Source organism: Callorhinchus milii, unplaced genomic scaffold (assembly GCF_018977255.1).
Source record: "Callorhinchus milii isolate IMCB2004 unplaced genomic scaffold, IMCB_Cmil_1.0 Scaffold20, whole genome shotgun sequence".
NCBI lineage: Eukaryota > Metazoa > Chordata > Chondrichthyes > Chimaeriformes > Callorhinchidae > Callorhinchus > Callorhinchus milii.
The window spans coordinates 555,219-582,811 of NW_024704761.1; the positions used below are offsets into that span (position 1 = coordinate 555,219).

General features: G+C 43.8%; 1 protein-coding gene across 5 annotated transcripts in view; it reads left to right on the forward strand.

The window, feature by feature from the left end:
* Positions 1–27,593, forward strand: part of myocd (myocardin) — a 61,650-nt gene that overhangs the window by 25,536 nt on the left and 8,521 nt on the right. The window contains exons 1-8 of one of the 5 annotated variants that reach the window (XM_007888866.2): positions 1,996–2,353; positions 12,236–12,301; positions 16,633–16,688; positions 18,320–18,395; positions 19,224–19,385; positions 23,198–23,373; positions 25,229–25,354; positions 27,234–27,481. In XM_007888866.2, the coding sequence (XP_007887057.2) occupies positions 2,299–2,353; positions 12,236–12,301; positions 16,633–16,688; positions 18,320–18,395; positions 19,224–19,385; positions 23,198–23,373; positions 25,229–25,354; positions 27,234–27,481 (965 nt within the window). In that variant the 5' untranslated portion in view covers positions 1,996–2,298. Of the gene's footprint in view, positions 1–1,995; positions 2,354–9,891; positions 9,987–12,235; positions 12,302–16,632; positions 16,689–18,319; positions 18,396–19,223; positions 19,386–23,197; positions 23,374–25,228; positions 25,355–27,233; positions 27,482–27,593 lie in introns of those variants that run through there. The other 4 variants (XM_042342461.1, XM_007888868.2, XM_007888867.2 and 1 more) reach the window with 4 other exon arrangements.

Sequence of the window (27,593 nt, forward strand, 5' to 3'; positions counted from 1 at the left end):
CTTCTTCCAGTGCGAGACAACAATCACATGCTGGATTTACCCATTGAGCCATTTTGAAGCCTAGTTTTATTATTATTATTATTATTATTATTATTATTATTATTATTATAATCCTTGCATTTGATAAGCGCCCCTCACGTCATGTCAAAGCGCTTCACAGGAAATACTGTGTGTTTTGGGTGAACGGGACATTTAACCCTCCCTTCACTTGTCATTTCTGAGTGTTCAGAGGAGAGGAACAAGGATGATGGTGGTACTTAAGGCTCTTGTTTAGTAACAGAGACTCAACCTTTAGCTGTCAATTCACTTTACAGTATATTCTTTGAGACGACCTCTGACCATGAAAAGCACGATATCCAATGTAAGGATTAATATTATAATAATTTGATACAGCGCCTTATCATGTCGTTGAGGTGTCTTAAACCACTTCACTGAATATACTGTAAAGTTAATTGACTGTATATTTTGTGGGTGAAACACGGCAGCCAATTGCACACAGCAACGTCTCCACAAACAGTCATGGATTGAGTGAACAAATTATTTTTTTATATGGGATTATCACCACTGGAAAAGCAATCTGCCAAACGACTAACAATCGGGTTCCTACTTACTGCTGGGCAAACAGAGGCGTGTGGAGTCAGGAAACTTGCCTGAGGTTTTACCCTGCCCGGGAATCAAACCCAGATCCTCGCTGTATTATCCTCATTATCAAAGGAGAGGTGTTTGGGACAGCAGGGAGCTATGTAACAGGGAAGCTTTGACCCACAGTGGAGCAGTCAGGGTCAGTTGATTAATGGTTTATCTACATTTGGGACGTTTATTATTTCTCGTGTTGGAATCCTATCACAGCTCGGGACTTCTGATGTCATGTTTGCTCCAAGGCAGGAGGAGTTTGTTGCATTCCCAGCTGTTTCTACCCAAACATATCCTTCAGGGATCAGGGTATAAAAAAAACACACCAAAAGAAAAGCTTCACATGAAAACAGCACCAGATGCTGCGTTCGTAAGGGAGTGTTTTATTTCTTTTTTGAAAAAAAATCAAGTCAAACCTGATTTAAAATGAACGTGATCAAACTTTTGGGCGAGTGTTTTCTCTCTCTCCATCTTATGTACTTTTGATCTCTCTCTGGTGTGTTTGGCTTATAGAGTTCCAGAAATTCCCAGCTCTCAAATCTTTTTAAAACTTTCATCCTCTCCGGAGTGGTGAATAGTAATTTGTGTCTGACTTTAACAAAACGTTTTGTTTTACGCTTTTAATACCTGTTTTTTGTTCATTGTCAATCTTTCTCTGGTGGAGGAAACCCCTATAACAATAATCCTGGCATCTGATACAGCACCTTATCACGTCTTCGAGACATCTCAAAGCCCTTCACAGGATACACAGTAAAGTGAATTGACTGTAGATTTTGTGGGCGAATATATATATACATATATTCCATTAGAAAAGAGCAAAATGTGACAACATGTAACTGCAAATAGTAGTTTACAGTGGGGTTGCCTGGCGAGCTGGCAGGCAGGGTATTATTTAGTATTTTCATGGCTGTGAATGCTCTTTTTATATCAGCAATGCATTTTTTTTTAGTATTTTACTTGCCGTTGCAATGTTCCAATGAACATCAAAAGTATTAAACTGTTCTTATCCTGAGTGGAGACTGCTGTAGTTTAGCCAGCCGATAATTCCCTGCACTCGCCTGTTAACCAGGGAGTTTTGTGTGTGTGTGTGAGTGTGTGTGGGGGGGGGGTGGGGGGTAAGATTGACATCTGACAAGAGCGAGAGATGGGTGGGTGGGTGGGTGGGGGGCAGGAGTGCCACTTGTCCGTGTTTATCCAGCTGCCACCAGCTCTGTAAAGAAGCAAACCTGTTTAGTGATGGTCCCTAAGCACAAGAGGCAAGAGCCCTGTGATGATACTGATTGTAAACTCAATATGGTAGGAGGGTCAGACTTGGCTGCTGGTTAATTAGCCCAGCCCAACTGCAGTGTAACCAGTTGCTGTCTCTCTGCTAACTCCTCAGTGGTAGATGGACCGAAAAAAAAACTTTTTTTTTGCTTGCTGCACTCTCACACACACACACACACACACACTCTCGCTCACTCACAGAGCAACCCCTGTTGCAAGTCTCCAGAAGCCAGACGGGGGTGTTGTATCTGTCTATGCCTGCGCTCAAGCTTTGGATGAATTCTGGCTTCTCACTAGCCGTGGTCATCGCTCGCTCCTCGAGCCAACTTCTGTTCTGATTAAGAATCGTCGGAGGGTGTTTTTCTTGGGGATTTGTCTGTAGTGTATCAAAGCACCAACATGACACTTTTAGGCTCGGAACACTCTATGATGATCAGAAGCAAATTCAGATCAGGTAAGGTGAGAGCTTTGAAGTTGAAGCATATTTTATGTCGATTGCGACTGTATTTGCTGGGTTTTTTTTTCGATTTAACAATTTCTTTCAAGCCTTTTGCTTAAGGAAGCTTTACATTTTAAGCGTTGTATTCCAACAAAAAGGTAATCTAGTCTTAGTTTGTACAGAGATTGATTTGTGCTGATTTCCAGTAAGGCACACATTGATTCTCGTAACTTAGAGGAGCTTTGGATGTGAAGTTAGCTCATCTGTTTAAGTTTTAGATTTGATTATTAATGACTTTATTTGCAGACATTCTACAAAGACTTTTTTTTTAATGAATAAAAAAGTAAAGAATATCAGCAGTCAGTCTTTTTTTCCAGATTTAACATTGCTCATGTGATTCAGGTCTTCTGAAGAAACCTAATCAATAAAATTGACATCCGCGATTGCTCTCATTCCCAAGCGTCCCCAGTTTGTTTGTTTGCTGCTCAAAAGCTTTACTGTAAAACAAAATGAAAAAAAACCAATCATCTTATTTAACTCTCTGGGCCCAGTTCCTACTTGTAGATTGGGATACAATATAAAGTTTGGGACACGACATGTCAAGTGATTGCCAGGATGGTGGAAGGTGAACTGACATGGATCTTGTGTTCTTTCGTTCACCTAGCAAATTCTTATGTTCTTAGATTGTATCCGGCACCTAATAATGTGCATTTATTAGCTCGAATACAAGCATAATCTGTGCGTTTTACTCCGATTTGAAAAAATACCTTCCTCCACATTATGTACTCGCTAATTGTTCGTTATGTGCAACGATGTTGTGTGTGCTCCTGTTTATTGCACGCATTGAACCTCGTCCTCTGTTGCTACGTTGTTTGAAAATAATTAGTCAATTGGTTGAAAAGCGTAATAATCCTTGTGTTTGGTACAGAGCCTGTAATGTTGAAACATCTCCGAGCACTTTACAGCAATTACCTCTAAACGTGGCCACTGTGTATTTGTAGGCGAGCGCGGCAGCCAATGACAAAACCAATGACATTGGCTTTCGAGCGGAGTTTTCTGATTGTTTATTTAGTACCAAAACCGTCCTGTAAAACCCAGCAATTTCAAAGCTTTCCCACTACCCTCGCGAGTCCTGACAGTTTCACCTTTGTGTAAAACCTTATTGGCTTGGCTTTATTTTACCGTCACCAACATAGGCAATGGCTACAAGCGCAACTTAGTGCGTGTAGGACAGACTTTTATATAGGAAAAGTACATTGGAATTAGTCAGGTGAAGATTGTATGTGTGGTCACTGATCACTTGGTGCGTTGTTCCCCTGGTGAGTTTCGGTGCTTCTAAATGGGGGTGTGGTGCCAGTTTAAATGCCCTGCTGTTTGTCCCTGCTGTGATAAGGGCTGAGACTTCACTGCTTTGAGAAAAGGAGCAGCATTTGTGAGCGTGGAATCCAAATGCTCGCTTTCGGGCAATGAAACCTGCTCATATCAACTTTGTGCAGCTCCTCAACTCTGTGACAACACTGCCACCTTCCTGAGAGGAATTATAATTGAATTTGACGTTTCACATTTCATTCATGTTTCTGTTCACCGTGAACGTTTAGATCCCATTCCATAGCTGCTAACACCCTTGTGGGTTTGACGCCCACCCCCCCAACAACGCTCTATATTGACACCAGATTGTATAAGTTCTTGGAGATGAGTTACAGTCTTTTCAATTTTGATGCCTTTTTTCCCCCCCAAGTTTTTTTTTAGACAACAGGAAAATAGTTTCTAAATTAAGACACAATTGAAGAATATTGCACACTCAGACACACAATAATAATAATAATCATCCCTGTATTTGATATAGTGCCTTATCACGTCATTGAGATGTCCCAAAGCGGTTCATAGAATATACTGTAAAGTGAATTGACTGTATATTTTGTGGGTGAAACGCAGCAGCCAATTGCGCACAGCAGCGTCCCACAAACAGTCGTGGATTGAGTGATCAAATTATTATTTTTTTGAAAGATTTATTACTCCCAGAAAGCAATCCGCCAATCGACTAATAACCAGGTTCCCGCTTACTGCTAGGTAATCAGAGGCATGTGGAGTAAGGAAACTTGCCTAAAGTTTCACCCTGCCTGGGAATCGAACCTGGGTCCTCTTGCTTGCGAGGTGAGTGTTTTAAGCACTACACTATAGGAAAGCTGAGGAAATAGCACAGGTTTAGACCCGGGTGGAATTTTTCCCTCATTATGAGAAAGGCTTTTGCGCGGCTGATATGAACTGATATGGCTGTTGATGTCCAGTGAATTCTGGTTGCTCCACACACAAACCCACCAGGCCAGATGAACCTGAGGGAGTTTTAACTGAAGCTGCACTATCTCTCTATGAAACACTTTTCATAGATAGAATTGAGATGGAAACCGAAGCCACGTTAAACTCTTTTAAATAAATGTTCCTGGATTTTGTCAAATATCAACCAGGTCTCCCCATATAGGGTCTCCCACGTTACGCCCACAGAATATACAGTCAGTTCACTTTACAGGATATTCTGTGAAGCTGAGACGTCTCGAAGTCGTGATAAGGCGCTGTATCAAATGCAAGGATAATTATTTGAAGGGATTGGCTGGAGGAGCAACTTAGAGTAATACAGACCAGACGGTGTGTATTGAGCTGCTCTGAGCAGGGGCAGTGGTTCGAGGAAGCGGGGGTTACAATCAGCCTAAACTCATCATTCGGCGATCCTGCTCCAGATTGCCACCTCCATTGGAGGTTGGCTGAGTGAGGACAGGAGGACAGGATCGGGGTTTGGCTGTGATGCTCCCCCCTCTCCCCATCGTCAACCAGCCTGTCAACACCCACTGTCGCGGCACAGATAGGAACACTAGTTACTTGGCACAGTGAATGGGCATCAATGGTGCCTGGTTGATACCTGGGCAACATCACCCCCCTTCCCCCCCCCCCCCCCTCGCCCCAGGAGAAGGGAGATAAAGACTTGCCTGTCTTCAGGAGAGGTGATACATTGGTGAGAATTGTTTTTTTTTACCAAACAGAACTTGTTATAAATATCAGCCACGCCTAGAATGTTTGTTGAGATGGGACAATCACGTTAATCCCGGAATGGGGGTGATTCCCAACTGTCGACTGAAGTTCTTTTTTCATTGCGAATGTGATGTGGGTTTAAATTTTTCTTTTGATATTTTTCTTTTTGTTTCCTCGAGCAGTGAGAGTCACCGATGTACTTCACCGACTGAAAGTTTGATTTATTCCTTGCAAGCTTTTTTCCCCCTGCAGAGCGAAGAAAGAAAATGAAAGAGAGAGAGAAACGAGGCAGAGAAAAAAATGAAAGAGAGAGACAGAGGCAAGGTAGAGAGAAGATGAAAGAAGGGAGAGAGAATGAGAGAGAAGACGAGAGAGAGAGAAAACGAGAGAGGGAGAATGAGAGAGAAAGTAGAGAAAGAAAAAAGACGAGAGACAGAAGAAGAATTAGTCATAAAGAATCTTAAGTGACTCATTATGATAGTTGTCTCACTCACACACACAGAGAGAAATAATTCCATAATTCACACCCACACTGCAGGTGCGATACAGATACAAGGGATTCGAGTGAACGTTTCTGTTTCAGATTGCAGCCGATTCCTGTTTACAAATTGGAATGAAGTTAATTATGCAATAGTTAACAATTGTTGCGTTTGATTTCATGTCGGGAGCACTTCTCAAAATGATTCACAGGATTTACTGTAATGTGTAATGACGGGTTATCTTGCGGGCAATCTCGACAGGCTATTTGTGCACAGCAAAGTCCCACAAAGAGCCACAAAGTAAGTTGACAAATCGTGAATTGGTCATGTCAGGGAAAGAGGCCTTTTTATGGTGTGAACTCCCTTCAGAATATCGTCAACTGCAGTGTCTTTTTTCTTTTGGCAGGCACAAATGTGCCAGCAACCATTTTTGAGTCAGGAAGTTCCCACAAACAGCACAAGGTCATTAGTTAATTAATCTGGCGGATTGCCAGCCAGGACACCGGGAGAAATCCCCCTCTCTTTTCCAGTAGTGCCACACGATTGATAACGGCCACCTGAAAACAGGCAGACGGGGCCTTGAGCTTTTTAGTGGACAGAGGAAGGAACAACAACAACAACAACAAGATTCCATTTATAAAGCGCCTTTCACGTCAGGAGGACGTCCCAAGGCGCTGCACAGTTGGGTCATGACCCGAGCAGGGCGGAAATGGTCAGGGTGAGGGGAGGGGAGGGAGCGAGGAGGGGGGAAATGGTCAGGGTGAGGGGAGGGATGGGAGGGAGCGAGAAGGGGGAAGAGAGTCGAGAGGGGAGCTGAAGGCTCGGTCAAAGAGAAACAGTGGTAGCAAATGGTGACTTTATTATTGAAAGTGAACGAAAATGGCTTGGGTCCAGCAGAACTGAAAACTAAAACACTTCGTGTAATGTCAGCACTGACTGTTTTAATTTGTCTGTATATTGTCAATGTATTTAAGAGAAAGTTTGTTGTACACAAGTGGGGAGAAGGGAATACAAGGGAACAGAAGAAAGGGGGCCTTCTATATATGGCATATGAACACCAACATGCAGAGGTTGGGCCAAATGGCTCACCTCGTTATGTAATGTAATTGTATGGATAGGTTTTTAAAAGGAGGTTCCATTCGGGATTGAACGTGGGATGAAGTTGGGAGCTTCCCTGTCTCTTCACTCCCTAAATTGTTCAGCGTGTTTTTTTCTTTTGTACTGAAGCTTTGCGAGGTCTGGTAGGGCCTAAGGTGCCCTCAGTCAATCTAGTTTACAAGCCTACTGTAAACTGCACTGCACAATTTATCACCCTGGGTATCAGCCCTGACACCTCAATGCGTAGATGCAAATGGGGTCCCAAGATATTACCATATTAACAGCGAATTGATTACTCCACACAGCCACGGAGATGCCAATGCAGTGATATCTGAACTCCCTTGACATCAAACTGTTGGCTTCAGTCCATAATGTGCAGAGGCTGATCAGGGAATACGATTCTTTCACACACCGTGGATGTAGCTTCAATGTCAGCCTGGCTCAGTTTATATCACTTTTGCCACTGGCACAGAAGTTTGTGGGTTCAGGCCCCATATTGGGGTTTGAGCTCACAGTCCAGGCTGACACTCCAACGCATTAGGTGGTGAATTGTCATGATTGTATTTGTAGCTGATGTGTGCATAGCAATGTCCCATAAACATTAAATACATACGTGTTTACCTCTCAGCACAAGTCCCAACTGTCTCTGAATGTTCTTATATGTTCAGCCAGTTGTGGTTCCATTTCAAAGGAGGTGATGAATCTGCCCACGTCCACACTGACATGGCTCGAGGCCTGTGCGGTGGCTACATGGGTCTGGACAGCTGCCGGCTGCTCGAATCACATGTCCCTCAAATGAGGTGTGAAAGTCAGATGGCTTTGCCCTTGCGTTGGACATTACATCAATCGTTTGGGATGTTTTCCCCGATGTGAAAGGCGCTGAATTTAAATAGATATTGTTTTATTTTATTGTAAGACCAGAGTTTTGGGGGATTGACGTGACTCTATGTGGACTTTCAATTTAAACCATTTCACAATACAATTTACATTTGTAATAATAATAATCTTTGCATTTGATACAATCCCTTATCACGTCTTGGAGACATCTCAAAGCACTTCTCAGGATACACTGTAAAGTGAATTGACTGTAGATATTGTGGGCGAAAAGCAGCAGCCAATTGCACACAGCAGCGTCCCACGCACAGTCAAGAATTGAGTGACTCGTTATTGTGGTTAATTAGCAGCGAGATCCAGAGCCTCAGTGTCATACATTACAGAACTGATCACACACTGGAAATTCCCAACAATTGAATTACATTGATTGTGTTGGTTAAGACTTGGCCCTGGGCTCAGAATCGCTTTCCCTCTTCAGCCTCCAGATATCTCCAACAGGTCCTCGGAGGTCAGGATGACAGTGACACACAACTGCTATTCTACAGAAACAGCAGTGCGAAAAGAGATTCCTCCAACACGTTTCCATTCCCCGTTCCCTGTTGTCGCTGCACAAGGTTGCTAGTTATTAATAATAATAATAATCCTTGTATTTGATATAGCGCCTCATCACGTCGTCGAGAGTCTCAAGTTATTGGTACCCTGCAGCCCTACACAGACAGACGCCCCATCCCCAGAGAATCTTTCCCAGAGAAACGATCTTTCACTTTCATTGCATCTATCACATAAAAATCACTTTACCGCAGATTACTCAGTCCCTAAGAATGGTTAGTGACTGCTTTTAGTTATTGTTGCTAAACGATTTTCATGAGCAAACAACCATGACATGAATGACCCAACGGTGTCCCAAAAACATCGTGGATTATGTGACTAAATTATTTGAAAGGATGGAGTGACCAAATTTTTTTTTTGAAGGGCTTATTACCCCTGGAAAAGCGACCTGGGTTCCTACTTACTGCTCGGTAAACAGAGGCGTGTGGAGTAAGGAAACGTGCCTAAGGTTTCGCCCTGCCCAGGAATCGAACCCGGGTCCTGTTGCTTGCGAGGCGATCGCTCTAACAACATATTGAAGAAACTTTATGAAAGCTAAGTCAGAAAGCTTTTGGGTGGAAAACAAACATCTGTTAAGAGTATGAACAGCAACTAGAGACAGTGTGCAATTCACAAAAAAAACTTCACCTGGGAGATGAGGTGTTCACTTGCACTCGAGGTGCAACACGTCAGCTGGTATATAGCAAGGGAAAGGCAACTAACTGCCTGGGGTGATTTCTTACCTTCACTTGATCTTTTCTGCCTTATCCACTTTACAGTATCTCCTGTGAAGCGCTTTGAGACGTCTCAACGATGCGACAAGGCACTATGTCAAATGCAAGGATTATCATAATAATAAAATCCTTGCATTTGACATAGCACCTTATCGCGCTGTCGTGTTTCGCCTACAAAATACACAGTTAATTCTCTTTACAGTATATTCTGTGAAGCGCCTTGAGTCGCCTCGAAGACGTAATAAGGCGCTGTATCAAATGCCAGGATTAATATTATTACATGGGTCTCACTCACCCTCTCTCTTCCTCCCTCCGTCCCTCCCTTCCCCGTGAACAGACAGCACTTCTAGTAAACAAATATTCTCTGCAGGTTCTGACACGACTTTAAAAGCTTCCTTTTCAGGTACTTGCTCCTGAGGGTGTGCCATGAACCAGCTCAGAGCCGTGGCACAATCTTGCCATCGCTCCCATTCACTTTCATTTTGAAAGAGAATATATTTGGAAGTTCCTGGGGAGACGTTTGGTGGTGGGGGGGGAGGGCGGGGGTGCTATTGATCTTCTATCGAGATAATAGTTGCCATTGACCCCAAGGAGAAACGAGAGGTATTATTATTGAATGCTCTGACGTGCAGTAAGAAATACATTATGATTAAGGCCTTGGACAGGCGAGACTACTGGACAGAAACACTTTCCAACCAGCTCCGAGCACAGGATGGCAGCTGTCACTCTCTCTGTGTCTGCAACGGGAGGTTAAAAAGAGGTTTGAGTTTTTAACTTTTAGCTTTGATCTTTCTTATTAGCTTATCTGGCTGAGCCGCGGTGTTTTAATATAGGCGTGGGCAAATCCCTGCTGAGTGTGTGCGCTGGATCTGGACGCTGGATATAAAACAGGTTATCATTTATATTGTGGTGACAATTCAGAGGAAATTGATGCCTCATGTGGGCTTCTTTTGTCCTCTTTGAATTTACCCTTTAGCAGTGTTTGTGACAGACTGTGTTTGTGTGAGTGAGAGAGAGAGGGAGAGAGAGGAACTGTGTGTGTGTATATAGCTGTCTGGTTGGGTGTATCTGTGTGTAACTATAGGTAGGTTTGCGTTGAGGGGGGGTGTGGAACCCTGTGAGTTGACTTTATGTATAACTCTGAGTTTGACCGTGTGTATGAGAGAGAGAGACTGTGTGTGGGTGGTTGGGTGGATAAACTTGCATTGAAAGTTCTGGTATTACGATCGTTGATCGCATTCTGTGACAACCGGAGGCCATTACTGCAGGAAACTCACACAGTCACGTCTGGGTTAAGTGGCCAGAAGTTACCGGACTTAATGTGGATCCTCACTACACGGCTCAAGACATGACAGATAGCAATATCCCGAACAGCTCCATTGGTGCTTGTGTGTGAAAACCTACAGTTTCCGACAAGATTCAGTAGTGGCAATAACAACAACAACTTGTGTGTATAGAGCTCCTTCACGTGGGGTAGTGTCCTGGAGCGCTTGACAGTGGTGGAGTGTGACACTCTGCTGTCTGGCAATAATGACATATGACAGTAAGACTGGGAGTTAGCTTGGGGACCTGGCAATATTTGAGCTTAGTACCTTTGCTGTAATATTCCAGGGCAGGACCACACACCACAGAGAGCACGAGAAGAGGAGGGGGTGTTGTTGTAAAGCAGAGATTATGTTTACAATCGAGCATCCTGTTTTAATGAAATACGTGCAAGGTTGTGTTTTTCTGTAACCCTCAAAAAAACGTGCATTCCTTCAAGTTTGTGTGCAGCTGCTCCGGTCAGACCGAAGGTACGGCTTGTTTTTATTGAAGATATGTGGTCTGCGGTACATCGGCACTCAACTCCGATCACTTTCCTCCATGTCAAGCCGTGAGGACGCTATAAAAGTCCGAGTTGTTGTTGTAAATTTCCCACGGCGCTATGAGTTTAAGTTGTGTTAAACTTCAGTGTACATGTACCACTGTAGTATGAATGCACTATGGCAGTCATGATATTCTCTCCGGTCGACACATACCAAATGAATCTGTAAAAATTCCTGTTTTATTCGTGCTTTTTGAAACGTGAAGGTATTGAAGTACTTACAGGCCATTATTCCTCATGTGTAAAGCGTGAATTGCCGTTGCCATTCAATGATACAATTAACAACTAATGCATTTTTACACTTGTTTATTACAGAAAAATATTAGGAAATGATTGTTTCTTTACATGCTCCAGAATAACACTTTGGGGCATTTAGTCTGGGTTGGGATGTCAGTAAACGTTGTCATTGAGGTTCCTGACGTAATTTCAACCCCAAGACATGTTGCTGTCTCAGCACACTCTGCAGATTATACGCACCAGACTCGGGGCAAAGGAGATAGTATTCAGCAAGATACAAGGAGGATGGGAGGGGAGACTCAATGTGTTTTGTAGAAGTTTGACACCTAACCAGGAGGATATAAACTAGACATCAGTTTGAAGATAGCGATTTGGCAGAACACTCTGTTGCTTTTCCAAAAAAAAACTACAGGGAAAGGAGGTGAATTAAAATCTCAAAGGCTTAACTGACTGTCTGTCTGTGAAACAGGCCGTATTGCTCGCACCCTCTGCCTGTGCTGTGCTGTGGTTACAACGTCTTAGAGTGTCACGCTATCGATCTACCTGATCTCAGACAGGTACCCTAGCCTCCTTTAGCTGAGCTGAGATCATTATAATAATAATAGTTCTTGCATTTGATATAGTGTCTTATCAGGTCTTCAAGACATTTCAAAGCGCTTCAGAGAATATACTGTAAAGTGAATTGACTGTATATTTTGTGGGCGAAACGAAGCAGCCAATTGCGCACAGCAGCGTCCCCACAAACAGCCGTGGATTGAGTGACCAAATTATTATTATTTTTAGTTTCATTTTTGAAGGGATTATTATCTCCGGAAAAGCGATCCACCAGTCGACTAACAACCAGGTTCCTACTTACTGCTGGGTAAACCGAGGCGTGTGGAGCAAGGAGAAAGGGACCCTTCGTAAGGTCTCGCCCTGGCCGGGAATCAAACCCGGGTCTTGTCGCTCGCGAGGCGAGTGCTCTGTCCACTGAGCTACAGTTTGCCTCTGGGTTGTCGATGACCTGCCCTGTGTAATTGTTACTCTCTCTTCATCGCAGTTCTGCAGCTCAGGCTCCAACAACGCAGGACCCGCGAGCAGCTGGCAGACCAGGGCATCATGCCACGTGAGTACATACAACCAAGTACAAACCAGATCCGATCACAGCCAGCAGGCAGCCCCTGCCTGCCATTCGTGGCGTTCTACACCGACTGCAAGCTGACATTTATCTCCTTAAACTCACTCCCCCTGTCGCTGAGGTCTAAATGGTTTTATTTGCTAGGGTGGGGGTGGGGGGAAAGGGGAAGAGAGTCAGGGAAATCCCCTCTAGGTCTAGATTTAAACTTTTTTTCCGCCGAGTTTTAGAACGTGCAAATCTCGCAACGTTCTTGAACTGCAAAAAAATACGGTTTCGAAACGAACTTGGAGAATGGTCTGCAAATCCCCTCACTCTTAAACACGAAGGAGAGAGAGAGAAAGAAATCTCAAACCCAGACCCAGATGGAATTTTTCCTCCCCCGAAGCAGTCCAGCTGTTTCAAGTCTTCTGCACGTGTGGGCTAACTGAGCACTGAGCAAATGAGTACTGGGGGTAGCTGTTTCGCAGACCTGAGAGAGAGAAGTGTGTTAGAGTGTGGCACTTTGACAAACACACTGTCAAACGTTAGATCTTGCCCCACTTCCTCTCGCACTTATTAAGAGGATGTGGCACTTTATTCTCAATCTGTGCAATTGAGTTGACAAAGGTAGAGATTACGACTGATTTGGGAATATACACTGGAGAAATGGAGCTTCTGTTTGTGGCTGTCCAAAGAGAAGGCCAACCAGTGTGTCTCAGGGATGGGCACATCCCAACCCCCCCTCCCCCCCCACCCCCACCCCGTGGCTATTATAATAATAATCTTTGCATTTGATATAACAACATTTGTTACGAGAAAGTTCTGTGTCGTGAAACAGTCCATTCACACGAGATCTGAAATCAACTCACAGACAAATTCTAATCCACCACAAACTCTAACTATTTGTATTTACTGAGATAAATATTTTTCACTTGTGTTATTTTTTTAAAAATAAGTAAATTAAATCCTTTTCAGCTTTAACTCTTGTTAACTCTTCATCTAAATGGATCAGCTTCAATCAGTCATTATACTGGAACCCAGTTGTTAGTCGATTGGCGGTTTGCTTTCCGGGAGTAATAATGCCTTCCAAAAAATTAATAATAATAATTTCGTCACTCAATCCACGATGTTTGTGGGACACTACTGTGCGCAATTGGCTGCCATGTTTCACCCACAAAGTCTAGCCAATTCACTTCATGGTATATTCTGTGAAGCGCTTTGAGACGTCTCGAACACGTGATAAGATGTTGTATCAAGCGACTGTTGTTTATGTGCAGATACATTTGAACAAAACAACTTCCCACAAACAACCATTCAAGTGAATGACCAATTTTATTTCGGGGGATTATTGGCCAGGAACCTCCCTTCACTTTTCAGATAATGCTGCAAGGCTGGGCGGTCCTCACTGGATAAGTGCCGGGTTTTCCCTGATGTGATTAATGCTTCTGTTTTTTTCAGAGCAGCTTAGAATTGCTGGAGATATGTACTTGCACGAGTCTGTACAAGTGTTAACCTGGGTTGTTGCTCAATCACTCATCGTGAACACAATGGGGGAAGGAGGTTGGGTTGATTCCCACCCACTTGTGTATATACGTCAGGGGGCAAATATTCCGAGCCCATCTTCAGAGTCCCCATCTCCCCAATTTTAACTGGTTGTGTGTGTGTGTGTGGGTGGGGGGGTGGGGGAGTGCGGGGGGCGGAATTGTCATGGAGATTGTCATGGAGACTCCTGAGTGGAGTCCTGTAGCTCAGTGGTTAGAGCACTCGCTTTGCAAGTGAGAGACCTGAGTTCAATTCCAGTCAGGGCGAAACCTTGGGCAAGTTTCCTTACTCCACACAGAGCCTAATAATAATCCTCCAAAAACAATAATAAATTGGTCATTTTCAATCTACGACTGTTTGTGGGACATTGCTGTGCGCAATTGGCTGCCGCGTTCGCCCACAAATATACAGTCAATTCACTTTACAGTATATTCTGTGAAGCGCTTTGGGACGTCCTCCCGACGTGAAAAGCGCTATATCAAATGCAAGGATTATTATTATTATTATTATTATTATTTAGCGCAAATGTGAAGCGTGTAAATTGGGCGTGAGGCAGTGTAAAAACGAGGCAGTCATGGTCGAAGAGGTAGGTTTTAAGGCAGAAGTTAAAACAGATAGAGAGGAGGAGAGACAGAAAGGGGTAAAGGGAGACAGTTCCAGAGGACAGGAATATAGTATCAGAAAGGATTATTATTGTTAGAAAGCAATGGTGGAGCAAACCACAGTGAATGCGAATCTCATTCACCATTGACAGGAGGTAACAGCTGTGCTTGGGGAAAAACACTGGCATGGCTTTGGCCACTTGGTGGTTTATCACACAGTATAATATAGCAGGCGGCTGAACAGGTGATCTCAGGGTTCGGTAAGGTTTACATGTCCCTCTCCTGAGTAAGCGGAAAGGTCAGTCTGCAAAAGACATGATGTCAGGATACAAAATCTACTGTACTACATAGCAATGTGTATGTCTGCCTTCCACTTAGCTTTTATTTTCTTTCATTGAGAGACAATTTCTGTTCACTTCTTCCCAGCTGTCTTTACTAAATGTTCCCCAACACAGTAGAGAGATAGCCCGGAGGTTAGTCTTACTCCACCTGGTCATCTTTGGGTCAGAAGGTTGTAGGTTCAAGCCCCCATATCAGAGATTTGAGCTCACAGTTGAGACTGATGCTCCCATGTAGAACTGGGGGAAACACTGTATTGTCAGAGATGTGATCTTTCAGGTGACATATAACAGAGATTTTGTCTGTCAGTTGAATGTTGCTCATTCACAGCCTGTTTTTGTGGGATTTTGATGTATTTTACTACAATTACAGCATGTGAGAGCTCTTACCTCTGCTTCAGACCTTCTCACGTAGTAGTTCAACATCTTCTAACAATGCAAACCCAGACTCCAGTAATACCGTCCAGTATATATCATCCCAAAGCTCAGGATTTCTCCACCTTAAATCCTCCTTCTCCCAGTTCAAAACCCTTCTTTAAAACAACAACAACAAAAACTTACCTCTATGACCACACGATCAGTCACCTCCCCAATGTCTGTCCTGAAATTGCCCCTTTACAACTGTAAACTTTTGTCCTCTTGTTCTTTGAGATGTAAAGTGGGTGAAAGAGGTTGAATAAGTCCGAGCTGTTGTGGTCGTGCCCTGCGTGTTTCAGATAGTGCTCAGCTGCAACTCGCTCAATTTCACTGTCAGAAGCACAATCTGACTCCTTGTGGATGAAGTAAACAGCACCAGGTGTGGAGCAGAGCTCAGCACAATCTCAATTCAGATCAACAGTATCAGAAAACCCAAAGTCTAGAATCAAATGCGATTACGCCGTCGGCAAAACCCACCCTGAGCGCGATCACCCCTGCACAGCTTTCTTACAAAGAAGCCAATAAAACTATTTTCTCTTCGAGAAGTGCCCGGGTGTATTAGAAGCCCTTCATTGCTGATGTGCTTCTAATATTGGTGCAGAGGAAACATGTTCAACTTTTTTTTGGGACAAGGCAATTGCTATCTCTTAGGTACAGTTCTTTGAGTTTTTTTCTTGAGCATTATTATTAAAAGTAATCATTATCATTAATATATTCCTTGCCTTTCATATGGCACCTGTAATGTAGTAATGTAATAATGCAATGTTATAGTGTCCCAAAGCGCTTCACGGAGCTACAATTGCTGTCAAGTGTGGTGACTGTGTGTTTATAGATAGACACAGCAGCCACCGCACACAGCAAAGTCCCACAAACAGCCATGAAGTGATTATGAACTGGTTTATCTGGAGAATTGATTAAAATGGAAGTGGTTCTCACAGATACCATGTCTCTGCGCTACAGTTTGGCTGTTCATGGATTGTGTTTGTAGATGTGGAATGTTTTACAGCTGATTGCAATGAGGAGCCTCCCTCCTCTCAATAGGTAAGGTGGGGATGAATGTGAATTAGACTTCATGGCTTTCCTTTAACCCGTGAGTGAACTCCTGACGCTTCTTCAGGTGCAGAGCATGTGGGATATGCTCGCTGTAAGTTTGTTCTGACTAAGAACTGATGGCAAAGGGGAAGAATTGTGATTATAGTTAGAGACCTACCTCTTGGGCTTATGTTATGGCACCTCCACCCTCTCCCCCACCTCTCAATGTCCAATCACACTAATGTGTGTGGGACTCTCAGACACAAGGAGGGGTGGCCTCTCCACAAATAGCTCTTCAGGTCTGGCCCACAGTCTAATTACGTATGTGTCGTTTTGAAGTGTGTGAATGTGATTTTGAGAAACAGAACCTAATGATTTGAGTTTAAATTTTTTTTCTTTGTTGATCCAGCACTGAAGAGCCCAGGGACGTTCCACGAGCAACGGAAAAATCTAGAAAGAGCTAAGGTACGGCCTGCACATGCAGAAAGCAGACAGAACAGAAACTAATGTTTTCAACAACGACAACTTGCATTTATACAGAACCCTTCACTTGGGGTAGTGTCCCAGAGCACTCCCTCATTTGTTTCTCCCACAAAATATACAGTCAATTCACTTCAGAGTATGTTCTGTGAAGTACTTTGAGACGTCTGCCTGTTCAGGTGGTTATTAAAGATCCCATTCCAAAAGGAAATTGGAGTTTCTCTGGCCAACAATCTCCTTAAATAAAATTGGTCATTCACTCCATGGCTGTTTGTGGAACATTGCTGTGTGCAAATTGGTTGTCGCCTATAAAATACACAGTCACTGCATTTTACAGTATATCCTGTGAAGCTCTTTGAGACGTTCTGATGTGGAAAGCGCTGGACCAAATGTGAGGATCGTTATTGCGCAGAATTGCGGGAAACAGTCTTGAAAGCCAAAGCTGGTGGGAATTCAAGACTCTCGCACTCCACCCCCCTCCCCCCCCAAGATACCATGTGGGGTTGGAAGAAATATTTATTTGTTCGGGATCAATTTTCCCTGCTGTTTGTCGAGATGCTCAGCTGCAAGTAACTGATCGGTGACAGAACGTGTTTCGCGTTTGAACATTCCCCATGTGCGTACGTAGCTGTGCTGTCTGATGGTGGGGGGGATGATGTGAAAGGTGGGTAAGAGGCAACAAGCGGCTTCATGTCTGTAGCGTCTTCCAGCTGTTAGTGGTTGAAACACACCATCCCTTCAAAAGACACGTGTTGTGTTTTGATGGTGGAAGGCATTTTTGACTTTCGGCCAGAACGGCGTCTTTAAACTCTTACGAAACATTTATTCTGCCACATACTGCTGGGAATATTCAAAGTCCCGCGCTGCTTTGTGAAGTGGTTCGGCTCGCGTCAGGCATTTTATTCTCAAATTGCGGCTGAAACGTCGTCGTGTTAAGAGAATAGGAAGTGCAGAAGAGGGACGTTCCATTGTGGGTCACAACTGACCTGGCGACCAGTGACAGGGATGTTATAGGTAAAAACAATCAACGTGTCCTTCTTATAGAAAAATAAAGGTTTGACATGCTAAATCATTGAGTTTAGATCCCAGACTCTGGTGAGGCCGCACACAGTTCTGGTCACCATGACATCAGGAGGCGCTCCAGGCTTTTAGAGGCCGTGCAGAGGAGAGCAACGAGGATGATCCTGAGTGTTAGAAGGATGAGCTGTGAATAATGATTAGACAAACTGGGGCTCTTCCTGGGAGAGGGCGACATAGATGGGGATAAAATTCAAGCTGTAAAGGCCAATTTCAGACAGAAATACCAGGAAGTTTTTCTTTATGTGGAGGGTAATCAACAACTGGAACAGGTTGCCAGGAAAGGCGCTAGAGGCCAGGACACTAGATTCATTTATAGAGCGGTTTGATGCAGTGATGACAGGACAGTAGGGTGAGTGCTCTGGAGGAATGAGATCGGATGGGCCGAAGGGCTTTCTTAATCCAAAGCTAAGCTTTAGCCCCCATACGCTCTGTAAGTTGGAAGGAAAGCGGGCTGCTACCAGCTACTGGGGCTTAATTTTATTTCCCCTTCACTGAGCCAGACCTTTCTAATCTGTTACTGATCACTTACTTTATAGACAGAAGACTACTTAAAGCACAAGATTAGAAGCAGACCTGAGAGAGCCGAGTTGGTTAATATGCACATTTTACAAGGTAAGTGTTCAGCCGTACTTCAGAAGTGCTCTCATCAGTGCATTGCCCTTTCAAAGACATCTTTCAGCGCCTTGGGACGTCCTCCTGACGTGAAAGGCGCTTTATAAATGGAATCTTGTTGTTGTTGTTGTTATCTTTAAAAGTTTTGGTAGTCCACACACCTGGTTACCTCGCAGTAAGATCATTTTTCCGAGAGTGATAATCCCTTCCAAAAAACATAATAATAATAAATTGATGACTCAATCCACGGCTGTCATGGGACGCTGCTGTGCGCACATGGCTGCCGTGTTTTGCCCATAAAAATTACAGTCAATTCACTTCACAGAATAATCTGTGAAGCTCTTTGAGACGTCTCAAAGACATGGTAAGGCACTATATCAAATGCAAGGATTATTATTTATTATCTTAGAGGGAACCTTAGAGAGGTAATTAAAACTTTAAACCTTGTTAAGAAGAAGTAGACCCAAGGCAATACTGTCAGATGCACCAAGACTGTAGAACAATAGAACGTAGGTTTGCAAAGAGCAATTTCAAGACAGACACCAGGAAGTATATCTTTACCCACAGGGCAATTAACAACTGGACAGGTTGCCAGGTTAGGGTGTTTGTGGCCAGAATGCTGGACTCATTCAAAAAATGGCTTGATGCTGTGTTGGGAATGGAGTAGGGTGGGTATAATGGAAGGAGGAGATCAAATGGGCTGAAGGGGCTTCTTCATCCAAACCATGATCTTGTGTGAACTGGTATCAAACGGTGAAGCCAGTCAGACAAGGTATCAAGCCCTTTGAGGACATTATTGTGCTAAGGATGTGCTTCTTGGTCTAATAGATACACCTGCGGTGGGAACACTTCAGGCCACTCAGCTGAAGCTGAAGAGAGCCAGGCTGGCTGATGACCTCAATGAGAAAATAGCCCAACGACCTGGGCCCTTGGAGCTGGTGAAGAAAAATATAATTCCAGTGGATTCGGCCGTGAAAGATGCCATCAACGGTACTTACAAAGTTAAACATTGGAACATGGTTTGGATCTTGTACAGTTTTCTCTCCTGTTTTGTAATGTTTAAACATGTAATAACAATCTATTGGTTTCACTTTCTTTCCCCCAATTTAGTACATTGCTTTGGCCCAAAATCTTAGGGTTGGGCAATGAAACATCATGCCCTCGGAAACAACACTGGTGGCACCTGGAGACTTGGTCAGTCTTTCGGCTAAACCATTGAACCCAGGTTTGGGGAGGTTCTGTTTACACCTGATATCAGCTCATTGAAATTTCTGCAGCCTGTAATAATAATAATAATAATTATCCTTGCATTTGATACAGCGCCTTATCATGTCATTGAGACGTCTCAAGGCGCTTCACAGGATATACTGTAAAGTGTAGTGACCAGCCAATTGCGCACAGCAGCGTCCCACAAACAGTCATGGATTGAGTGACCAAATTATTATTATTTATTTATTTATGAAGGAATTATTGCTCACTGAAAGCGATCTGCCAGTCGACTAACAACTGAGTTCCTACTTACTGCTGGGTAAACAGAGATAAACAGAGTAAGGAAAATTGCCTGAGGTTTTCCCAGGGATTGAACCAGGGTCTGCTCGCCTGCGAGGCGAGTGGTCTAACCGCAATGCTGCAGGACTCTCAACGATTGCCAGTGTTTGCAATCACATGGTTGACCCAATGGTTGGAGTCGCCGGTGGCTGAGCGCTCGAGCTGAAGTGAATGGGAAACGGCTTAACCCCAATAAATGCCTGTATCCTCATCGAATTTGGAACAAAAGAAGAGAGCTGGAACAGGAGGCAACTAATGGATGTGGAGCTGTCTCTCTGCTGACATCTAGCACATAGCTGAAGGCTGATATCAGAAGCTGTTTATACCAGGATCCTGTCAGCACCCTCAGCAAAGAATCTGAAGTCCAGCCCCAAGAAATGTACAGTGGCTGATTCCATTACATTCAGAGATTGCTACAGACTCACTGGCTCCTGACATGAAGTGGGTTGATTTCTGGGCTCGATAGGAGATAGGCAGAGAGTATGGGACCCGTCACCTCCACATTCCCCGGATGACTGAGGCTGGGAAAAGCATTTGAGATGTTTTTGGACAGTTTTATCTGGCAGCTCAGTTAAAATGTTTTAAACTTGATTTCAGTTACTTTTCTTTCTCGTGTTACAGAGATTTGAGATTAATCTCACCCGTCACTGTGAAGTGCCTCAATCTATTATTGGTAGGTCTTGGTATGAAATAACAAGCATTGGGGTAAAAGCATTGCAATAAATATTCAAAGCATTATGAAACACTGCACCTAATCTTGATTATCAGTGCGTTCCATCAGAGGAACCTCCATCGCCCACCAAACACACGGTCAATTCACTTTGCAGTATATTCTATGAAGCGCTTTGAGACGTCTCAACAACGTGATAAGGCACCATATATATCAAGGTTATGGGGGAAAGAGCAGGGATTGGGATTAGAGTGATGGAGCAGGCACCAGCATAGGTACAATGAGGTTGATCAAGTTTGTTCAATAAACTTGACAAGAAGTAAATGTTACTGTTTGATGTTCTGTTTAAGGTTTGTTTTCGCATAGTTTTGCACATGGGGCTTCTATTTTAATTGGAACAGGGAACATGTAATCTTGTAATCTCGCAGGCACTCATGCTATAGACCTTGAGGAGGTCCTGTACACCCGAAGAGCTAAAGATAGCAGTCGTTTAGTGACGTGCAGAATGGGATCTCCTGTTATAAACAAGTGGCCAAAATTAGCTATTTATATCACTCGACCCCTGAGAGACCCAAGTGCCTTGGCTTTTATATTGAACTCCACCCGTGTCACCTCGATGCTGTAACTGTTTACCAGTTAGTATCGCCTAACGTTAATCTCCAGCGCAGACGTCACTGCTGTGCTGAGGGCTGTGCGTTGCTCGGCTCGGCTCGGCTCTGCTCGTTGAGGACTTGCAGGCTGCCCGAGGTGATGAACAAATCAGCTGTTTCTCAGATGCCCTGCTGGGTCACTGTGTACAGCCAGACAGCGACACAGATGGACCGGTGGCAGGAATAAAATGTTCTCCTCTCTTACCTTCCCCTGAAGTGCTGTAGCTCGGCGCGTTCTCTATCTGAGTGTAGGACTGAATGACAAACACCAGGATCAGTAATTGTCAGGTCCTCGTGACCATTCCATTACCCAGTGACTTGCCATCAGGACTCCAGTTGTGACTATGTAAAGATAGCTCCGTTTCTCAACACTTCACTTATCAGCAGGACCTCCGGGGTCAAGAGCTGTTCTCAGTGTAATTCTGATACACTTGCCGGTTATTTGTGCGCACTCCCATTATAAGAGCGTGTCAGGAGGCAGCTGAGAGGTGACTTCATCTAATGATTCACCGATAATCATAGGAATTCGATGTAAAGTTCTGCTGGTTACAAAATGCTGCATTGCGTGATCTCTGTTCTACGTTTATTAATGGCATTTCAACCAGGGTGGGAGCCTTTCTGTGTGCAAACGGCTGCCATGTTTGTCAACAAAATCAATCACTACACTTGCCAGTAGCTACTTTCTAAACACTTCCGGACATTTTGACATGACTTTGTCTACGAACCTGCAAGTTGTTTTTTTTGCTGTTTCCTTGCTTCCAGCGAGGAAATGGACGATATCTTTGCAGATTGGTTGCCTGAAAACATGCTTTTGCTGATTATTGGCCAACCTTTCTAAATAACTGAAGATCCTTAGTAAAATGCCTGCATTTCATTTACTCCAAATAACGCAGTACAGTTGTCAAACCTGGTCTGTGTGAAGTTGGAAAGCAGTTTTGTGATTCCCATGTACAAGTTTGCCTCAAACTGACAATACTTTGTTCTCTCTGATGTACACTGAAGGCATTAAGAGGGGGTTAAGACTAACATGGATATTGGCAGTGGAGGTTTTTGGAGTATGACTGGAAGTTATTTTACGATAATGATTTCACATTGGCTGATCCTATGATGTGAGTGGCATCCTGAAGCTTTGGGCCTAATTTGCGACCTTTCTTAAGGTGGTTCCTCAGTAAGGAATTTGTTATCGGTCTCCCCAACTCTCTTGAGGTCAAGAAAGTGACTACCAACCTGAAGCTTTCTCACAGCCGTTGAGCAGATAGTCCAATGAACCTCGACCTGGTGTGTTATCAACTGCAAAAACCTTTAGAATTGGACATTTGACGTGAATCACATACAAGAAGAAAGTGGGCAAGACCCTGACATAGGAACAGAAGGAGGCCATTCAGCCCCTCGAGCCTGTTCCATCATTCATTTAGATCATGTAACTGATCTGTACCTGAACTCCAATTACCCGCCCTTACCCCATATCCCTTGATACCCTGACCTAACAAATATCTATCCATTTGAGGCTTGAAGATTTGAATGGATCCAACACCTACAGCCTTTTAGCGGAGAGAGTTCCAGATTTCCACTAACTTTTGTGTGAAAAAGTTGATGTCACTCCTAAATGGCCTAGCTCTAATTTTAAGACCATGGCCCCTTGTTCTGTATTCCCCCACCCACTAGAGGATATAGTTTCTCTGTATGTACCCTGTCAAATCCCTTTGCCATTTTAAACATTTTGACCATTTAAAGCATTAAGGGATTTGAGGAAAGAGCAGAAAGTGGGACCAGAATTAAAGTCTGATTTTTGTTCTGCACACTACATAGAGCAAGTCTAAATCCTAGGTGGAATTTCTCCCTGTTGTCTACAGCCAGATTCTTGAGTGTTTGCTCTTGACAACAGACTCTCAGCAGATCGTTTTTTCACACCTTGATTTTCTCCTCTGTTACAGTTGGCCAAGTTGATTTCCCCAAAGCTCCCGATTCCTTTTCCTTTGAAGAAGACAGCAGCAATGAGGCTTTGACTCCAGAGCAGCCGAGAAGTCAGGAATCCCAAGGGTCGGAGAGCTCCCCGTCAGAGGCCAAGTATAGCGAGGCCTCATCGCCACTAGCGACCAGCACAATCCAGGTGGGTCACTGCTGCTTTTTATAGTCACCAAAGACTGGAGGTTAGACCCAAAGACTGGAGCTGGACACTTCCTCTTGGTGTGTGTTTACTTGTGTGGTCAGTTAGAGTATAATAAGCCCATAGTGGAGCTTAGACTTGGAGTCTTGTAGCTCAGTGGGTAGAGCACTCACCTCGCAAGCGAGAAGACCTGGGTTCGATTCCCAAGCAGAGCAAAATCTTAGGCAAGTTTCCTCACTCCACACGCCTCTTTTTACCTAGCAGTAAGTAGGAACCTGGTTGTTTGTCGATTGGCAGATCGCTTTTGTGGGAGTAATAATCCCTTCAAAAAAATAATAATAATTTCTTCATTCAATCTCTTTTATTGAGTGAACTTTGAGACTTTGAGACATTTCGAAGATGCGGTAAGGTGCTGTATCAAGAACTAGTATTGTTAAATCTGAACCAATGTTTAATAGCTTCACTCAGGAGGTTTGCATGCTGTGAATCACAGCTAGTAAGATCATTTGTTAAAGTAATATTATTTACAGTTTTCAAGAGCTTTCCAGACTTCTGAGATCTTGGCTCCAGATGAAAGATTAGTTATGGAAAGGTCCTCACTTTGTTTGTCTTTGATTTCTGTGATTTCGGGAAGTGGTGCTTTGCTGTGAACATTGTCTGTTAAAAGTAGCAATATTAAGCATTGGAATCGACAAATATTCAGACCATTTATCACTCCAGCCTCTTACTGTGAGATGTGTAATGACAACCTGGAGAGTAAGATAAATTCTGTTGAGCAAAAGAATCAAAGTGAAAAGTTGCGAGGGGCTAAGTGGGCCAATATTTTATTGTGTGTTCAAGCACGCTTCATCTGATTGTCTCTTTTACATTGTTCGCTATTAGACAAAGCCGTAGTGAAAAGATTGCTATCAGCACAAGACGGATCCCTCCCTCTCTTTCCATAATATTGATGGAACCAACATGTTTCAGGCAAACTGTGCGCAATTGTGACAATATCACAGCGTGCAGAGAAAGCATGATAGTTTCAAAGGAGTTGGGTCTAAATTGTGTACAAGAGATGAAGAGTTGTCTTGTTGGATGCCCTGTAGTTCTCCAGTGACAATGAGTTTATCTGCATGCTTTATATTCAGTATATTAACAGTTACGACTACCCCTAGTGGTAAGAATACAATGTTCTGCGTCGTTTCGTGAATAATTACTGACCTGGGAATGACAGCTCGTTGGCTTGAGCGCCTCATACCAATATGTGTGTTACATGGTGTACTTGGCAGTGGGCATGGTGATGTTCCAGGCACAGCTGTCAGTGGGCCAGTGATTGTATTTTATGGCATGTGGCTCATAAACTATTGTTGGCTTTCCATGTTGGAACATTTAAGTGAAGCCACCTGATACAGCGCAACTCTCCATGTGCTCCCAACTACCAGAGAGGCTCTGGGTCCCAGAGTTAAGTGGGAGCATTGGTTAGAAAATGAAAGAAAGGCATTTTTCAAAAATATTTGCAAAGCCCAGTGGCTGTTCCTTTATTTCCTTTCATTCTCTCTCACTCTGAAGTTCTCCCTCTTTCTTGGCAGGTGTCTGCCTGTTAAAGTCACACCTTCAGTATGAAGAAATACTTCCTGGTGTCTGTCCTAATCATGTACCCTCAGACATCTGAACTCACGCTCTCTTCTGTCTGAAAGTGCACTGTTAGCCCAGTCTGTGTCCTGTTCACAGCAACGTTCCCAGCGGAGGAAGGGTCATGGGGAGAGCGCGGAGGGAGGGGAGAGAGTGGGGATGGAGGGAAGAAGTCAGGAAGTGGAGGAAAAAGAAAATGGAAGAGCACAATCCAGCTAACTTTTCCCTTTGCTTTGTTTTACAGTATCTTCCCCACCTCTCCCAGCAGTGTGAGTTTAACAGGCAGACATCTGCACGTAGTTACCCAGGGAACCAAACCCAGCTGAATGATCAGATCCCTGCACCAATACCAGTGCCAGCCATAGTTAAAGTAAGCCTGAATTTCTAGCTCTCTAATCAGATGCTCAGTCAGCCCGCAGCAGTCCAGTGCAGCATGTGTGGCTTTGCGAGGTATCCATGTGTCTGCAGTTGGGGAGTTTAGGTTGCAGCCATTAATTGGGTTGACCACATGGAGGTGACTGTAGGCGTGGGGGCACGGTACTTTGTAAACTTGGGTATTTTTACCCCAAGATATTTCGCCCACAAAATACACAGTCAATTCACTTTACAGTGTATTCTGTGAAGCACTTTGAGACATCTCGAAGATGAGATAAGACGCTGTGTCAAGTGTAAAGATTGTTGTTATTATTAAAGGTGCAACTCATGGTTGGCCCTGCTCGGCCCACTCCTGCCAGCTCTGGGTGCTTGCTCTCGGGCATTGTTATAGGAGATGTTGCTGTGAACTATTTCTGGATCTTTGAGGGGATCTGTTTTGCGCTGGGCCTGAGTTTCTGAAGATCAGGTTCAGATTTAGTAATAATAATTACCAGACGGGAGAGTTTGTTCAGACCCACTGCGGGATTGGCAATGCCTGGTTCCCTCACAGTGACTGTTAAATTAGATCCTTGACTGCACTTGGACTCCAGTGAGCAAAGACGTCCAACACGTTTCCTTAATAAAGAAGTCAGTGTGGGGAGACGATGCAGTCTACTCTCAGTGCCCATTTCCTCACGAGTTGCTTTGGCTTCCGTCCTCTTTCTTTAATGGGTCGACCAGCCTCCAGTGCTGTAAACATTGTATAGTTTTAATGCACAGGTTTGCTTCAAACTTGCTAATGATCTGTTTGATGAGTACCAGGGTTATCAGCGTTTGTTTGAATCAAAGAGGTGTCAGATACTAATATCTACAAAATACACAGTCACTACACTCTACAGTAAATCCTATATAATAACCCTTGCATTTGATATAGCCTCTTATCACCTCGTTGAGATGTTTCAAATTGCTTCACAGGAAATACTATAAAGTGGATTGACTTTGCATTTTGTGGGCGAAACTCAGCAGCCAGTTGCACTCAGCAGTGTCCCACAAACAGTGGATTGAGTGACTAATTTTGTACTTGGGAGGATTTATTGACCAAGACATTGGGAGAGAGAAACTCCTTTCTCTTTTCGAATAATGCCATGGGATCTTTAAGGTCCATCTGGAGAGACAGACGGAACCTCGGTTTAACGTCTCACCCGAAGGACGGATGAGACATTAGACAGATGAGACAGTAAATCCTATGAAGTGTTCTTAGACGCCCTCCCAACGTGAAAGGCGCTATATCAAATCAAGGATAAATATTATTATAATAATATTTAGATTCAGCTATGAATTTCTCTGTACCAGTCTATAACATACTACCGCCATTAAGTTAGACTGTCATTGACTATAACACAGCCCTGTGTTATCTTAAAATAATAACACATATATCAAATGCAAGGATTATTATAGAGTGACTTTGGGATAATTATGTCAAGTCTATGACCCTTTGACACTACATTTAAGAGTGCTCCCTCAGATCCCCATTGCTACTAACCAAAACAAGAGAGAACTTGGACATGTTATAGAATGCTATCACAGTGAAAGTTCTCATATTGCTTTCTAGCAATTACTGTCTTGTATAATGACTGTATATTTTAGGCAAATGCACAGCAATTTTTTTTTTGCGCACAGCCAGATTCCATAAAGCTGCCATGAGGGTGACTGACCCGATTTAACCTGGAGGATTCTTTTTTTATCTGAAAGGTTGTAAGTGCATCAATGACGATGGCCAGTTATCTCCCCCTGGTCGCCGGCAGATAGCCACAAGCTTCGTGCTGAAGGTTCGGTCTGAGGAACACAGAGTAATTGCTTTTTCTCCCCTCCCTATCTTCCCTGGGAAAACACAGACGAAACCCTCATCAGACGGCAAGAACCAGCGTCACAAGAAACCCAAGGACACAAAGCCAAAGGTGAAGAAGCTGAAATACCATCAGTACATTCCACCCGATCAGAAGCCCGAGAAGTGCCTGCCCCCCATGGACTCTGCCTATGCACGGCTCCTCCAACAGCAGCAACTCTTCCTTCAGCTCCAGATCCTCAGCCAACAGCAGCAGCAGCACTACAGCTACCAGAACATCCTCCCTACAACAATAAAGTAAGTGCTGCTCAGGCCGTGTCTAGAAAGCCTGCTTCATCTCGCAGTCGGTGGATAGACTCCATCAGTTAACCGAACTTACACTCTGGGGTGTCCCCCAAGCTTTGGCTCT